The sequence below is a fragment of the Silurus meridionalis genome, chromosome 27, assembly GCF_014805685.1.
Source record: "Silurus meridionalis isolate SWU-2019-XX chromosome 27, ASM1480568v1, whole genome shotgun sequence".
Classification (NCBI taxonomy): Eukaryota; Metazoa; Chordata; class Actinopteri; order Siluriformes; family Siluridae; genus Silurus; species Silurus meridionalis.
In genome coordinates this window covers 8,351,320-8,367,085 of record NC_060910.1, presented here as the reverse complement: position 1 = coordinate 8,367,085, position 15,766 = coordinate 8,351,320, and the positions used below count along the sequence as shown (strand labels likewise).

At 36.4% G+C, this 15,766-nt stretch overlaps 2 protein-coding genes across 3 annotated transcripts; one reads left to right on the top strand and one right to left on the bottom strand.

The window, feature by feature from the left end:
• The first annotated feature begins 902 nt into the window (after positions 1-902).
• Positions 903-7,681, top strand: pmpca (peptidase, mitochondrial processing subunit alpha). Of its 2 annotated transcripts, XM_046841879.1 has the most exons (13): positions 903-1,006; positions 3,093-3,295; positions 3,670-3,749; positions 3,862-3,944; positions 4,070-4,164; positions 4,248-4,348; positions 4,529-4,792; positions 5,002-5,094; positions 5,177-5,295; positions 5,903-5,993; positions 6,106-6,168; positions 6,251-6,395; positions 6,596-7,681. In XM_046841879.1, exons 1-13 carry the CDS (start codon positions 960-962, stop codon positions 6,763-6,765), a joined length of 1,554 nt encoding a protein of 517 aa, XP_046697835.1. In that variant the 5' UTR covers positions 903-959; the 3' UTR covers positions 6,766-7,681. The 2 variants fall into 2 exon arrangements, with proteins under 2 accessions (XP_046697835.1, XP_046697836.1); XM_046841880.1 differs by lacking the exons at positions 903-1,006; positions 3,093-3,295 and having other exon boundaries at positions 3,694-3,749; positions 3,862-3,939; positions 4,067-4,164.
• Positions 7,682-7,932: 251 nt separating this feature from the next.
• On the bottom strand, positions 7,933-14,874 carry inpp5e (inositol polyphosphate-5-phosphatase E). The gene is made up of 11 exons (XM_046841878.1): positions 14,636-14,874; positions 11,709-12,583; positions 10,978-11,101; positions 10,792-10,889; positions 10,594-10,718; positions 10,340-10,459; positions 10,116-10,223; positions 9,875-10,036; positions 9,602-9,717; positions 9,394-9,530; positions 7,933-8,870 (listed from the first exon to the last, which is right to left on the bottom strand). The coding sequence occupies exons 2-11, from the start codon at positions 12,521-12,523 to the stop codon at positions 8,738-8,740; spliced, it is 1,938 nt and encodes a 645-aa protein (XP_046697834.1). The 5' UTR covers positions 12,524-12,583; positions 14,636-14,874; the 3' UTR covers positions 7,933-8,737.
• Positions 14,875-15,766: the final 892 nt, after the last annotated feature.

Below are 15,766 nucleotides of genomic sequence, written 5' to 3'. Positions count from 1 at the left end.
CATGAAGATGATGATGATGATGATTGTTGTTGTTGTTATTGTTATTGTTATCTTAATAAAAATTTTATACAAAAACAATACAATACAAAATATAAATTCAAAAATACAAATGATGATGTTGATTATTATACATGCCATCTACAAGAACAAACACAATATTGGTTTAAATGTATGTTCGTCTAAATGTCATATTTGTGTAAGAAAAACACAAAAAAATTAAAAATTAAACAAATAATTGACTGAATGAATAACCGAACAAACAAACAAAGAAATAAAATGTATACATTTATTATTCAACATTTTCCTGATTTATGAACAAATTTCACTATTAGAACTTTAAATAATTATATTATATTATATTGTTATAATATAATACAATACAATATATTATATTATATTATATTATATTATATTATATTATATTATATTATATTATATTATTTGCATGTTTTTATTAATAATATAAATAATTAGGAGTGATTGGGAATGTTATTTGTTTTATTGCAGTTTTATCGACAGCAACAAGCCATTAATATCTTTAACACAGTAATGTGAAATATGTTTCCTAGACTATGTATGGCGATGACATGCAAATCATTTATTTATTATTTTATTATTTATTTATTTATTTATTTATTGATTGATTGATTTTATGATTAATATTATTATTATTATTTTATTGTTATTTTATTATTATTATTATTATTATTATTATTATTATTATTATTATTATTTTATTGTTATTTTATTATTATTATTATTATTATTATTATTATTATTATTATTATTATTATTATTATTGTTATTTATAGTTTACAAATAGTATATTGGTAATATTCACAAGTCGTTTAAAAATCTTTCGCAACTTTTAATATGACAGTATTTTAAGCAACATCGACTCCCGGAAGTGTTCTTTGAAATCACATCCGGGAAACTTTCATGGTCACTGAATATCCAACATGGCGGCTCACATGTCGAGATTCGGGTGTTGGGACCGTATACAGCGGTGCGGTTTGTTCATTTTTAGTACTTGAATTTATCAGAAAGCGTTTATAAGTTATTGTATAGATGTTAGGAGAATAAGTTCAGTGTGATTCTGTTATTTTGAGCAGTAAAGGAAGGTGCCTGAATAATTTGCGTATAGCTTCCAGAGCATTGGTTTTTTTATTTAGTTCTGAATCATGGATATGGATAAGGATGGTTCAATCACAGCCTTGGTTCTGGAGAACCCTGTCCTGCAGTGTTTTGAGGTCTTCTCTGCTCCATCACACCCAATTCAGTTCAGAAGCACTGTTAACTGCATGACTGGTGTGCTGGGAGCTGGGAAAACACTCAAATGAACAGGTCAGGATGTCCTCCATGAATCAGGATGGGAACATGTAGTGTAATTGAACAGTAAAACAGACAACAATTAAGTCAAGTCAAGTCAAGTGGCTTTTATTGTCATTTTTACTATACACAGTGGTACACAGTACACAGTAAAAACGAAACAACGTTCCTCCGGAACCCTGGTGCTACACTAAACAACAAAACAACATAAAGTGCATCGAGTGCAGCCTGGTGCAAACAGTGCAAACAAAAGAACAGTACAGACAGACAGAGTGCAGACAGACAACACAAGACAAGACAAAAGACAAAAACCAAGTATAGCGCCGACTAGTAAACCTACTGTATACTTAAATATACAGTACTGTGTGAGGAGAAATGTAAAAACTATACCCAGGAGAAAGTATAAACAGAACAGAGCAATGTAGTGCAAAAAAAACAGCAGCAAGGAGGTGCAAAGACAGCATGTAAACATTATACTGTAGTATAAAAGGTGCAAAAACAGCATGTAAACATTGTACTGAATATAAGGTGCGAGTATAAATAATAATAAATATATAAATGGTGGTGGAGTGGATCGAGATGAGTGATGATTGTGTTTAGTCCAGGTTGTACAGTTCAGTAACAGTAACACACAGTGAGTGTGTGTGTGTGCGTGTGTAAGTGAGTGTGTGTGAGTTCTGTTCAGTTCTTTGTGTTGAGAAGCCTGATGGCTTGTGGAAAGAAACTGTTACACAGTCTTGTTGTGGCGGCCCGAATGCTTCGGAACCGTTTTCCTGATGGTAGGAGGGTGAAGTATGTGTGTGAGGGGTGTGTGTGATCGTCCACAATGCTGTGTGCTTTGCGGATGCAGCGTGTGGTGTAAATGTCCATGATAGAGGGGAGAGAGACTCCGATGATCTTCTCAGCTGTCCTCACTATCCTCTGTAGGGTCTTGCGATCCGAGACGGTGCAATTCCCAAACCAGGCAGTGATGCAGCTGCTCAGGATGCTCTCAATGGTCCCTCTGTAGAACATGGACAGGATAGGGGGAGGAAGGTGGGCTTTCCTCAGCCTTCTCAGGAAGTAGAGACGCTGCTGGGCTTTCTTGGTGATGGAGCTGGTGTTAAGTGACCAGGTGAGGTTGTCCGCCAGATGAACACCAAGGAATTTGGTGCTCTTGACGATCTCCACAGAGGATCCATCGATAATCAGTGGAGATTGGTCGCTCTGTGCTCGCCTGAAGTCCACAACCATCTCTTTCGTTTTGTCCACGTTCAGAGTCAGGTTGTTTGCTCCACACCAGGCAGTTAACCGTTGCACCTCTTCTCTATATGCTGACTCATCGTTCCTGCTGACTCATCAATTAAGCATTTTTTAACCATTTTTAATATTCAGAGAAGGGCTTGTCATTTTGCTGTTTATACTGGTTGTAGTTTTTGTGAAATATTGTTTACAGAAGTTCCTGTCTAAGTGCATTTAGTAAACAGTCACTGTCCTACAGCAGCTTTAACACACCACTGTGTTCAGTTTGATGCTGAGTGAATGCGATAAACTTCTTACAGCTTAAATAAAACTGAATGAACAGCATGCCATTGTGTATTAATGGCAGACACTGTTGCAAAAAGGAAATTTGTTGATGAAAAGAAGAACATGATTGGTAAATGAAGAAAATAAAATAATCGTCATTGTGTTTGTACCGTAGCCTGTTAATTAATATCTGTTTATGAACCATTAATGATAATAGTATATTGTTAGGATGACAGTTTTGTGATTCTCTTTTGCAGGTTTGGCATTGCTGCATGTAGACAGTACAGCAGTGCAAGAGGATATCCTAATATTTCTCTGTCTACACCTTTACCGGGCATCCCCAAGCCTGTGTTCGCGTCGGTTGATGGCCATGAACAATATGAAACCAAAATAACCACTTTAGCAAATGGTCTTAAGGTTGCATCCCAAAATAAGTTTGGCCAGTTTTGCACAGTCGGGGGTAAATATGTGGCTTGTGTGATAATTTTTTAGTTTTAATGATATTTTTTGTGATCTAATACAGTGTGATTATATAGATGCATTTATGATATTGATTCTGATATACCTTAAAATAATTGTACAAAATATGGACCTGTATTGTTTCATGGTTAAAGGACACCCATCATTAATTTGAACAGATTTAAAAAATGTGTTGTGTTTTTAGGCTCATTTGCATCTAGTTATTAGTGTCAAAGTCAATATTATGATGATGAATATTTTATTGAGCCTGAATATCTGCCTGTTATTGTTGTATGTAAGGACCAAGTTATTCTGTTTTCTTCATATATTAGGGTTAGGAAAGGTCACATTTTCGGTGTCTTGTTTTTTTTTCAGTTTTAGTAAATTCTGGTTCCCGCCATGAAGCCCGATATCCTAGTGGAATTGCACACTTTTTGGAAAAGCTTGCTTTTTCGGTGAGTTATTTATTATTATATTTTTTTTTAAATGGCTTTTTTTCCCTCAAATAAAAGCTGGCCATAATAGCTACCAGTACATGTTAATGGTTTGTGTTTTTGATTTGTTTAGTCTACATCACAATATGGAAGTAAAGACGAAATTCTTCTGTCATTGGAAAAACATGGTGGAATCTGTGACTGCCAAACATCCAGGTTTCGTTATTTTTAGCATTTAATTTTTCCTTGTTTAGTCTGTTTCTAGACTCAGATGTATACAATAAGTGGTTTCCTTTAAGCCCTCACCAAAATAAAACCTGTTCTTTAATTGTTGTTTTCAGGGATACAACAATGTATGCGGTTTCTGCTGAAGTCAAGGGTCTGGATACTGTGGTCAATCTGTTGGCTGATGCTGTTCTGCAGCCGTGTTTATTAGGCAAGCCCACGCCACACTCTTTATGAAGATTCTACAGCTGTCTTGTGTCCCTGAGCATTTTCTAAGCATTGTGTTCTCCACAGACGAAGAACTCGAGATGACTCGAATGACAGTACGGTACGAGTTGGAAGATTTAAATATGAGACCTGATCCTGAGCCCCTGTTAACAGAAATGATTCATGCTGTAAGTGATATCTGCTTATTTATTTTTTATTTATTTATTAGGTTTTGTACACACAGATCAAATTTAATGCTAGATTAATTTAATCCTTTTTTTTTAGTCTCGACTTGCTCTAAGAGTAAGCTTTATGTCCCAATACCCATTTATCCACTTTCATACATAACTTTTTTTTTTGTTTTGCAGGCAGCATTTCGAGGCAACACTGTAGGTTTGCCCCGTTTCTGCCCAGTGGAGAATGTGGACAAGATTGACAGGAAGTTGCTGCACACATACATGAGCAGCTACTACTCCCCTGAGCGCATGGTGTTGGCAGGGGTGGGGGTCGAGCACGAGCAGTTGGTGGAGTGTGCCAGGAAGTATCTGCTAGATGTGAAGCCAGTTTGGGGCACAAGCACATCAGCTAATGTAGATCGCTCTGTGGCCCAGTACACAGGGGGCATTGTTAAGGTGAGTTTAGTTTTGAGGATGCCCTCGAAAATTGGCATAAGAAGATAAGATATCTAAGGTTTACAACCAGAAAATGCAAACGAATTAATAATATATATTATATTTTTATATTCCCAGTATTACATCATTATAGAGTGTATTATTGATATTTGACATATTTATAGGATAATAAATTAAAAAATAAAAATTCTGTTGAATTTTGTGTACAGATGGAGAAGGACATGTCAGATGTGAGCCTTGGACCAACACCCATCCCAGAACTCACTCACATTATGATCGGCTTAGAGAGTTGCTCTTTCTTGGTGAGTTTGCAAAAAACTTCAGCAAGGATTCCTGTTTAATAAAATAGAGGTCTGAGACAGAACTTGCTTCTTCCTTTGACAGGAGGAAGACTTCATTCCGTTTGCCGTCCTTAACATGATGATGGGGGGAGGAGGTTCTTTCTCGGCAGGTGGCCCAGGGAAAGGCATGTTTACCCGCCTCTATCTGAACGTTCTCAACAGGTAGGGCACCTTTCCTGCTGTCTAAGAAACATTAGAGTATACTTCAATACAGGAAAAATAATGATGCTTGTAGGTTGTTGAAGTCTAGAATATTGGCATCATGATAGAATTATTGGTTTATACATAGTGAGATTGTGTGGTCTTTTGCGAACCTTTTGTTGCATAAATAAGTCTTCAAAGGATTTTTTCCTTTCCAAAGTTAATATGTAGATATGGTGGCTTGTGCATACTTTTTCAAGGATCATGTCTAAAAATGAGTTTTTTCAATTTTTGTGCTTGTTTATGATTTTCCAACCTATTTTGTATCTTTTAGTAATAAAAGCTGTTTGACTTGAAACCTAATCAAAAACCATCCGACTTTTTCAAAAATGAAGGCCTGTAATTAATCACAGCAGGGTAACTACTGTTTAAAAAAAATATATGCAATATTTTGTTCAAATCTCATTGTGTGCCAAACTTTAACAATATGCTACCTTTCTCCACATTATTGTTGCTGCCCTTCTTTTGTTTAACTCTTTCTAATTATTATTTGGGGATGTTGTAATCCTTCAATATGCATATAAATTATACCCTTAAGTGATGTCTGGTGAATGATGTTCTTTTCCAGACATCACTGGATGTACAACGCTACCTCATACCACCACAGCTATGAAGACAGTGGCCTGCTCTGCATTCATGCTAGTGCAGATCCAAGACAGGTACAAATGCAAAATAGAGGAAGGTTGGGAAGAGTAAAGATTACTGAATTAAAAAAAAAACACGTGTACACGTCGGGTAAAGCGTGTTCATAAACGTCACTTTTTCTTTCAGGTGCGTGAGATGGTGGAGATAATCACTAGGGAATTTATACAGATGGCTTCTACTGCAGGAGAGGTACAGTTCTATATTTATAAATTATTTCAAGTTAAGATGTGATCATATTTCTTTATACCAAAATTAATTGCCTTATTTATAGATGGAACTGGAAAGAGCAAAGACCCAGCTAAAATCCATGCTTATGATGAATTTGGAGTCCAGACCGGTTATATTTGAGGATGTCGGTCGGCAGGTTTTGGCCACAGGCCACAGGAAGCTGCCTCATGAGCTGTGCGCTCTTGTCAGTAAGTCCAAATTGCATTTCAACCCATTTCCCCTGGTGATTCGAGATCAGATTTACTCCAATGAATCGTGTTAAACATGTACACGCACACAAAGAAGAAAATGACAAGACTTTTTGTGTACATGGAATAGATCATTAAAAATGCTGATTATATAAATGGACATTGTCTGTATTGACATTGTATCTCATGTCCAATTTTAGGTAATGTTACAGCCAGCGACATCAAAAGAGTCAGCACGAGGATGCTGCGAAGCAAACCAGCTGTTGCTGCTTTAGGAGATCTGACTGAGCTGCCCTCCTACGAGCACATCCAGGCTGCTTTGTCCAGCAAAGATGGCCGCCTGCCTCGCATGTATCGCCTCTTTCGGTAGAACATTATCGCACATAGCTGTTTTACAGCCGTGAACGCCAGCAACGGACCCATAGTGTAACGTTTTATGCAGTTCCTTTATTGAGCTGTTACGGGGAAAGTGCTGAGTGTCGTTGGTAGTCGTTAAAGCACTTAATGTAAATTGCCTTCAGAGGAATTGTCAGCTTTATTATGCAGATTTGTCTTCAGTATTTTGTTCAGACTAAATAAAGATGGACGTTTTTCAGTACTGTCCAATATTCTGGCTTTGGCAAATCGAACTTAAGATTGGAAGAAGACATTTCCAGTTTAGCTCTACGTATTGTTAACTTATAATTCGAGTCCAATCCAAATAAAGAAAAATATTAAACTGACAGACGATGTACCTTTTCAAAAAATACAGAACTGTATATATTTCAGCAACGTAATATTCAGGTTAAACCTGTATATTTGCAGATATAAATTACGATGATGTTGTTAAATAATTTATAACCAGAATATACATGCCTGTACCCAGAAATTTCTTTTTATACCTAATGCATGATGATTGGTGTATCATTAAATCATGGGTTCTCAAAACACTCAAAATTGTAGCAGTATTAAAAACTGCATAGTTATTGATTCTGCTTAATAAAGGAGCCCATTATAAAGAATATAAAACAGCAACATTACAACCCAAAACTATTTGTTGAGTAGGAGTTTAACTACTCAGGGTTTAAAGTGCATCTCTTGTTATTTCTTGTATATTCTTTGGTATACAAATGTCTGCACATGCAATGTAACTTTTATCGGTCTGTTTGTTTATGTAAATTATTGCCTCATGTACGCATCCTTATTCTCACCCAATTTTACAAATTCTAATAATGCTTTGAAATTGCAATGTAAAATTTCATCTGCTTCTCCTTGTCTGTTTTGGTCATAAATGTGGTTTACATTTATTTCGCTATTCATTTGTTCATTTATATTTCTGTTTCAAATATCACCCAATCTATATCTTCATAGGTGTAAAATAAGAGAGAGACGAGTCAGTTGATTCAGTCATAGCTTCATGTTATTTAACACTGTAAACAAAAACAAACAAAAAAAACATGCTGTTCTGTAGGTTAAAACATTGTTTTAGAAAAGCACCAGAAGCAAAAAGGATCTCAGGCACTTTTCAATCAATAGAGAGGAATGTGATGCAAAAGCATGATTTACAAATAAATTTTTATTTGTGGCCCATGCAAAAGAAATATAGTCACATTTAAAATCAGTCCTTAGTCGTGTACACAGGGCCAATCGACATCGAGTAAGAGGTTGAATTATTTTGTACAAGTTAAGGCAAGAGACAAACGTATTAAAGGAGACTGTGTTCAGTCCGAGTCTTCCAAGATTGGATTGGATCCAATCTTGATCATTTCTGCAACTCAAGATAACGGGCCACATTTCCATTGTTAGACACCAACTTTCAGTCACAAACCAATAAAAACCAGAATTTGGGCAGAATTTAAATTAGACCTATTAAATAAATAAATATATATTTAAAGAAACATTAATATTGGTAATACCTTTGTTCATTAGTTGAGCTGCTGATTTATCTGTGTAGGGCCATTGAACACTGCATTAGATTGACCAAAAGAAAAGACAAGACAAATCTTTCATTTGATCTTAAATATAAGCTGACTAATATAAAAACACAAAAGATGCTCGATAAAATGTAGTGCACAAGATATAGAGGTCATCCTTACATTCCCTTAATGTTCAGCCACATATGTTCACCACTTTTTATAGAACGTGTAGTTTTCTCATGGACATTTCCAAATCTTACCAGAAACTTTGAACAATAAGGCACAGCCTCTTTTCAAGCTCCTGTAAGTGAGTGCAAGTTCCTGTATGGTGACTCAAAAGCTGTATCTCCCAGAGTTCTGAACTTCCTTTTGGTCCTGATAGTCCAGCTTCCTGAGTCAGCAGCCCAGATTGTGGAAGATACAGTGTGAAGCCTGACTGACTATGGATCAGGAGACAGAGCAGACAGTGCTGTTGCTCTGGTTCTTCATTGCCTCCCTTCGCTTTAGTTCTCTCGTAATCCTCCTCCTGATGCCTTCCAGGTACACGGCTCGGTCAAATAACCCAGCTCCCAATGGGATGCTAGAGGCAGATACACAAGATTTAGCAGTCGGTCTTGCAACTGAACATAATAATCTCCCATCAGTAGTGAAAAATGTATAGTTCAAGCTTGTTTATCTAATAAAAGTTGCCTTCCCTAAAGTAGTTTATAAAGCTCTCCAATTTAAAGAGGAGGTGTTTTTTCCTCACAAGACTACATAAATGGATAAATTAAATAGACCATATTGCAAGTTCAAGGGTTTTTAATATGAAGAGATTATTGTAGATGTAAAAACGTTACAAACTGCTCTTTATAATTCAACATCTCTATTCCTTCCCATTCCAATCCATTGTGGGGACGTGGTGATTCAGTTATTAAGACATCGGACTTCTGATTAGAAGATTGTAAGTATACATTCCAGCATCACAAAGCTGCCATTGTTGGGCCCTAAACATTTACATTTGCGGCATTTAGCAGACGCCCATGTCCAGAGTGACGTACAAAAGCGAGGCAGTTAAAGGGCACCTGCCAAATTCTTTAAATGTAAATGAATGGTTTCCTTACTTGTCTCTACCAGGCCGGAGTTTGACCTGAAACATGCCAATGACGGGCCGGTGATCAGAGGTCTTGATGGACGAGCAGGATGTATAGTTAACCACCTTAATGTCATCTAATTGTCTGCTCCTAAAAAGGATTCGATCCTGCAACATAAAGATAAAAATGTTACAATAATTATGAATCCACATATTTTAAATGAGCTGAGTTTCCTTACTGTATATGATGGAGTTCTCTGTTTGGTTGTTGTGTCATAAACATCACAGCCGATGTCAAACTTGTACGTGGGAGTGAAGTGGATTGGGGCTTCCTGAAATCCTTTAAATATGGAACCTGTGAGCAAGAATTAGAATTCTTTTTGAGCTGATGGGATTCATTCTTATAAAAAAATAAATAAATAAATAACTACACTGAATATGTTTTACACTGAATTATGTCCCATAATGGAATGTTATTAGTCACTGAGTCTAGAACCAGCACACACACTGACCATCTGTCATTTCTTTGCGCAGCTGATCATGCTGGAGCAGGTTGTCCATGTTTTTTCCAGTGAGCTGCTTTAAGATAGCCTCCACTGTTGCCCTGTCCTGACTAAGGCGGAAGTTAAAATCCCCAAACCAGAAGACTTCGTCAAATCTAGTGGTCACGTCCGCTGAGAATAAAGTCATTCAATCATTCATTATGAGGAATTTGTGATGCATAAGTTGATGGTTAATTAAAAGTAAACTCACAGGCAGCAGAACGGTAAGGGTTGGTATCAGGAAGGCATCTGGGAAGAGCTAATGCTTCGATTATCTTATTGTAATCCAGAATCCTTTCATAGACCTTGGAATCTCCCGCTGAATCAGAAATCATATCCAAATGTTATATGGTTGCCAAATAGCAAATTAGCATGGACTTAGACATACTATGAATATATATATTCCTATTAGGAGAATTAAACTTTTTTACATACAAGTAAAATGTGATGTAATGAAAAGGAAGGATGTCCCAAAGAAAGTAAAGCCAATGCCCACTGCTCCTTTGGTCTTAATCTGCGAGATGATCCGAGTAGTGACGGTAGCATGCTCCACTTCTACACAAAAAAAGCCAACACAATGGGTTTGATAAGATCAGTCTGCAGAATTATACAATCTGTCAAACACCGCAACATTTCATGCTACGTGACGCAATATTGTAGGAAAATTATAAAGCTACAAGGTGACTTACCAGAACAGAACCATATGAGGTCCCTGCGTATGAAAATAGTGAGATAGAGAACTCCATGTGCAGCTGCGTACAACATCACATAGTAAGGGCCCAGAGTTTCCTGCAGACGAATCTCCCACTCCTTCCTGTTAATACCCAGAATGCTGAGTGAAAGTCTAAGATTCAGAAATACAGACAACTAAACAGCAAAACTCCTACCTATCAGGACATCCTTCTTGAACCCCAATGATATAGAAGTCTTGTGCAAAATCGGTGTCTGTTGGGAGCAACAGGTCATCTAGGTTGTTTGGAAGTCCCTGCACGCAATATTCATCATTGATATACAACATATTTTGCTTGTCAATTATGGTAAATCTGTGTAACGACACTTAAACTCGCGCTCACCTTCTCACCCTGCATATTCCAAGTGACAACGTAAATCCCAATTTGCCTGCTGGGAAAGTACCGGTCCAGCTCTTCAGCCCCAAGTAAGGCTCCGTTGCCCAGCACACTGCCTTCCAAAAAGCTTCTGTAAACAGCGAAAATATGTTTAACGGTAAGACTGCACTTCTATTTTTGACAGATTAGAATTAAATTAACGTTAATAACACTATAAAATTCCATTCTTTACAATGAACGTGCTCTGAGCGAGTGTTTCCCTGATCCAGCCCTAATCCCCATACACTCACACTAATTCACTTTTATGTTCTCATTCCCTTACGTCACACCTGTAATGGAAATAAATTTATTTTGAAATTAGAGTAATTTACAGCTTACATATAGCAACACTGACCACCCCCCATTTATTTCCTCATTTTTTCTTGACCCCCTTTAACCTCTCATTCTTATCAGAAATGTATGCATTAATCTACTAAAAAGTTTTACAGTTTTACAAATAAAAACATAATCCACATAATTATATCCATATGCATATATCCATAAAAACAAGCAATCAAAATCTTAATGCACAAGGGCTAGATGAAGCAAAATAATCAACAAAAATGTGCATATGCAAAAAAACAAAAACAAACAGACAAACAACAGAGTCCTACAGCAACATAAGGCAACAGGGGTATTAAAACAGTGTGAGAATGTGGCTTAGCCAAAATGTACATAACCAAATAAAAGGACTCTACCTGTTCCTCACATCCTTGGGCCGGATTGGGTTGAGCACACTGAAGGTGGACTTCATGGAATTGACTGAAGTGCTGTCTGACACCATGGTGTCCCAAAGCTGGCTGTCACTGAGTTTCTTTTGCAACTTCTCTTGCAGGCTCCCATTTCTATAATCCATGCAATCCCTGTCAATCTGATTAGAGGTCCTTAAGGACATGGCGGCAATGCTATACTCCAGTGGAGGAAAGGCTCCTGTGGGCTGCAGCGGGGAAAGAATAATCTTGGAAGGTTTTGGATACTTCCCAGAAGAATGACCGTGATCAAGAGGACATCTGTCCTCCTCATGGAAGCTGCTACAACGATCCCGGAATGGTGGGGATTGCCAGGCCACTTGATCAAAATTACTTCCTTCAGAATTCTGGCCATTCTTTAAAACCGTATCGCTACTTGATGCCGGAAAAGTGGAGACTTCCCTAAGGGAATCGCTTGAAGAGGTCATTTCGGCTGGGTCAGTGAGGCTCTCCTGACTGCTCCTCAGTCGCCTCACCTTCTTCTTTTCCTCAAATACGGTCCTGCTTCCTTTTGCCACTCCAAGAGGCTTGGGAAGCGAAGGTGGACGAGGTATATAGGGACCAAGTTGGTCTTGCTGCCTTTGCTCATCTTGAGAAATTTGAAGAACTTCATTAAATGACTTCTTAGCACCGAATTGTTCTTTACTGGTTCTGTCATTTGCCACTGCTATGCTAAAGTTAGTTATATCACTCCTGCAGACTGTTTCTTCTGGATGCATTTCATCAGGTTGGAATGGGACAATGAGCTCTTCATTCTCATTCATCCTACTCTCCAACTTGTTTTCAGACACAAACAAGTGCCATTATCCTTACATGATCACATTCTGAAAATATAGTAAATAAAAATTCATAAAAATTATATAAAAAATAAATCAGTCAGGTGTTTGAGATCATTTTATATATTATAATAATAAATTAAGTAATTTACCAAATGACTAAGCTGGTTAGAGAGGTTTATTACAAAACATATGGAATGTACACTTATATTTTCTTATGAAACAAGAAGTCAAAGTAATAGTGTGTTTAAATGTTTCACTGATTTACACAGAGGTCGATATCATTCGAGATACCCCAGACCCATACCAACTCCAAACAAATGTCCATTAGTTTATTAGTTAAATATGGAGAAATGTAAAGGATTTCTCACTTCAATTCAATAAGTATTTTCAACCTATAAACATTTGGGACAATGGTATTTGTGATGTATTTTAGATAGGTGTAAATAAAATACTAAAAACATCAAAACCATAAAAGAACATGTATTTAATTTTGTAGAAAACAACAAAGTGTTAACCCAAAATATATTTAATATTTTTGATTGTCCAAATTAGCTATATTTAGCTGTCTTGTGCAGAGAAAAGAGTGAGTACAGAGTACATAGTGTGTACATAGTCCTATTAGTGCTACTATAAATATTGTACAAATCCTTATTATGGCATAAAACATTCAGAAAAAAAACAGTACAGCATTACTTAAAGTAATGAAGGCCAGTCAAACTGAAAAATCTAAAGAACTGTAAATGTATCCCCAAATGCAGTCTCCAAAACAATCAAATGCTATGATGAAACAAGCTCTCATGGGGACCATCCCAGGAAAGGAAGACAAAGAGCTACCTCTGCTGCAAAGGATAAGTTTATTTGAATTTCCAGCCTCAGAAACTGCAGGTTTACATAAATCCTTCCCAAAGTTCAAATGGTAGACATATTTCCACATCCAATTTCAGAGGAGACAATGTGGGTCAAGCAAATATTGGGAAAGAAACCATTGCTTTAACAAAATAACAAGCAGAAAACACTTGATTGGACCAAGAAACACAAGGAATCAACATTAAATCAGTGAAAAAAATGTTTTGGTCAGATAAGTCCAAATTGACGATTTTTGGTTTCACATGCCGTGTCTTTGTTAAACATACAGAGGATGAACTAACCATTCTTGAACGTGTGGTTTCCTCTGTGAAGCTTGAAGGAGATGGTGTGATGATGTGGGGGTGCTTTGCTGGTGACAGTGTTGGTCACTTAGTTAAAACTGAGGTCACACTTAACCAGCATGGCTACAACAGCATTTTGCAGCAACATGCCATTTGTTTTTTATTTTCACTTGGTGGGACCATTATTTGTTTTCCAAAAAGACAATGACCCAAACACACCTCTAGGTTATGTAAGAGCTACTTGTTCAAGAAGGAAAGTGGTGCGTCAGATGACAGTCTTCACAATCACCACAATCTAAATCCAGTTGAGATGATTTTGAATGAGTTGGACTGGAGAGTGAAAAGCAGCCAACCAGCACTCAACACCTCTGGGAACTCCACAAGATTGTTGTAAAGCCTCATGAGGCTGACTGAGAGAATACCAAGAGTGTGCAACGCTGTCATCAAAGCAAAAGTTATTACTTTGAATAATAAAAATAATGAAAACTTAGGTTTTTGTTTGCTACATAATTTCATACATGTTTTTTCATAGTTTGGATGTATTCAGTATTAATGTACGCTGTTGGAAATAATACAAATAAAGTAAATAATAATAAAAAAAAACGGCATCTGCCAAATTGCCTTGCCTTTAAAGCCTTTCTCCAAAACAGCCACAAGAACAAATCGTCATGGTATGTGCTTGTTAACATCTTTATCTGCATTTTATGTCGTATATATTAAACACAAACCCCTAATAATCTGTTTCAGTAACGGTTAAACTCGCTGTAACTCGCTGTAACTAGCATAACACGCTAACCCCTGTGCTGGATCTGGATATTGGAGTCCCAATCACAGCCCGGCCACACTGTGCAATTAATGAATTCTAGTTTTTTATTTTTAGTTTAAAAACCATGTTTTTAAGCATAGATTTGAAAAATTAAATAATTAATAACAAAGTGCATCCAGTTACCTTCTAAACAGCTCCCAGCATCAGGGCAAACTTTTTTTTTCCCCCCTTCCTTAGCAACACCAGATAACCAACAACTCGCCAAAGCCGCCATCATACAACGAGCAGAGAGCAGGGTTGCCAGCTGAATAAATAATTTAGTCCAATAATTATCCAATGAATAAAATCAACACGGTAACAAATCTGAGAAACACTGAATGAAGTACAAAAGATACGTTCAAATAGACTCGATAGAGAGAGAGAGTACAAGATAATTACTATGCAGAGAATATTACGTAAAAGTAACGCCTGTACTTGCTGTATTAAGTAATAACCTGGCAACCCTGACAATCGCCATTCTCTGGTATAAAACATACTAGATTTAACTTCACAGCGCCTCCAGTGTTCATCTTAAACACTGCACAACTACACTGTTCACTGTATAAATACAAAAAAGAAAATACAAACTGCTTTTGTATGTATAGTTTTAAATATAGAACATTTAATTGAATTAAAAATAAAGAAATAAAATGTAAGAAAATAGGTTTGGATAAAATTATATAGAAAAGAATAGAAAAAGTTTTATTCGTTTATTTTCAGAGATTGTAATAAAACAAATGTGATTCATTCTTTCAGATGCTTGCTTATAAAATGTATTTATTTAAAATGATTTTAATATTTGGCTAATATAAATAATAAATGTGTAAAAAAAAAAAAAACACGTGTAATGGGTAATAAAATATGCTCCCATATTGTGTGTTAAAATCAGTTGGGGTTTAAACACCAAAACTGATTTATTTAAAAGATGTAAAAATAAAAAAGTAGAAAAGAATAATTCAATATACCTTCATTTCTTATTATTGACTACAAACTTCAAACTGACTACAGTCCAGTAAATTTTAGTTACATTAAATTCAGTTCTAGAGATGAAGAGGTTATAAAGTTTGAATGTATAAGTTTAGTCCTTATAAATTTGTCCTTAGGTTTACCACTAATGAGCCAGTCGGTGGCAACTGTGAAAAGGAAAAGCTATTTGAGATGGTATGAGGAAGAAACCTTGAGAGGAACTAGACTCAAAGGTAAACTCATCCTTCATCTGAGTTGCACCAAATGTCCATAATCACAGTTACGTCATTGTTGAGTGATGAGTGCTTA

Excerpts from the sequence above, each read along its gene's own strand:
- pmpca (XM_046841879.1), top strand. The coding sequence starts at position 960 with ATGGCGGCTCACATGTCGAGATTCGGGTGTTGGGACCGTATACAGCG. Across the intron at positions 4,349-4,528 it reads TAACAGAAATGATTCATGCT|GCAGCATTTCGAGGCAACAC; the intron begins GTAAGTGATATC and ends TTTGTTTTGCAG. Across the intron at positions 5,994-6,105 it reads CTAGTGCAGATCCAAGACAG|GTGCGTGAGATGGTGGAGAT; the intron begins GTACAAATGCAA and ends TTTTTCTTTCAG.
- inpp5e (XM_046841878.1), bottom strand. The coding sequence starts at position 12,523 with ATGAATGAGAATGAAGAGCTCATTGTCCCATTCCAACCTGATGAAATG. Across the intron at positions 10,890-10,977 it reads GGAATATGCAGGGTGAGAAG|GGACTTCCAAACAACCTAGA; the intron begins GTGAGCGCGAGT and ends TATTGCGTGCAG. Across the intron at positions 10,460-10,593 it reads CCTCATATGGTTCTGTTCTG|AAGTGGAGCATGCTACCGTC; the intron begins GTAAGTCACCTT and ends TTTTTTGTGTAG.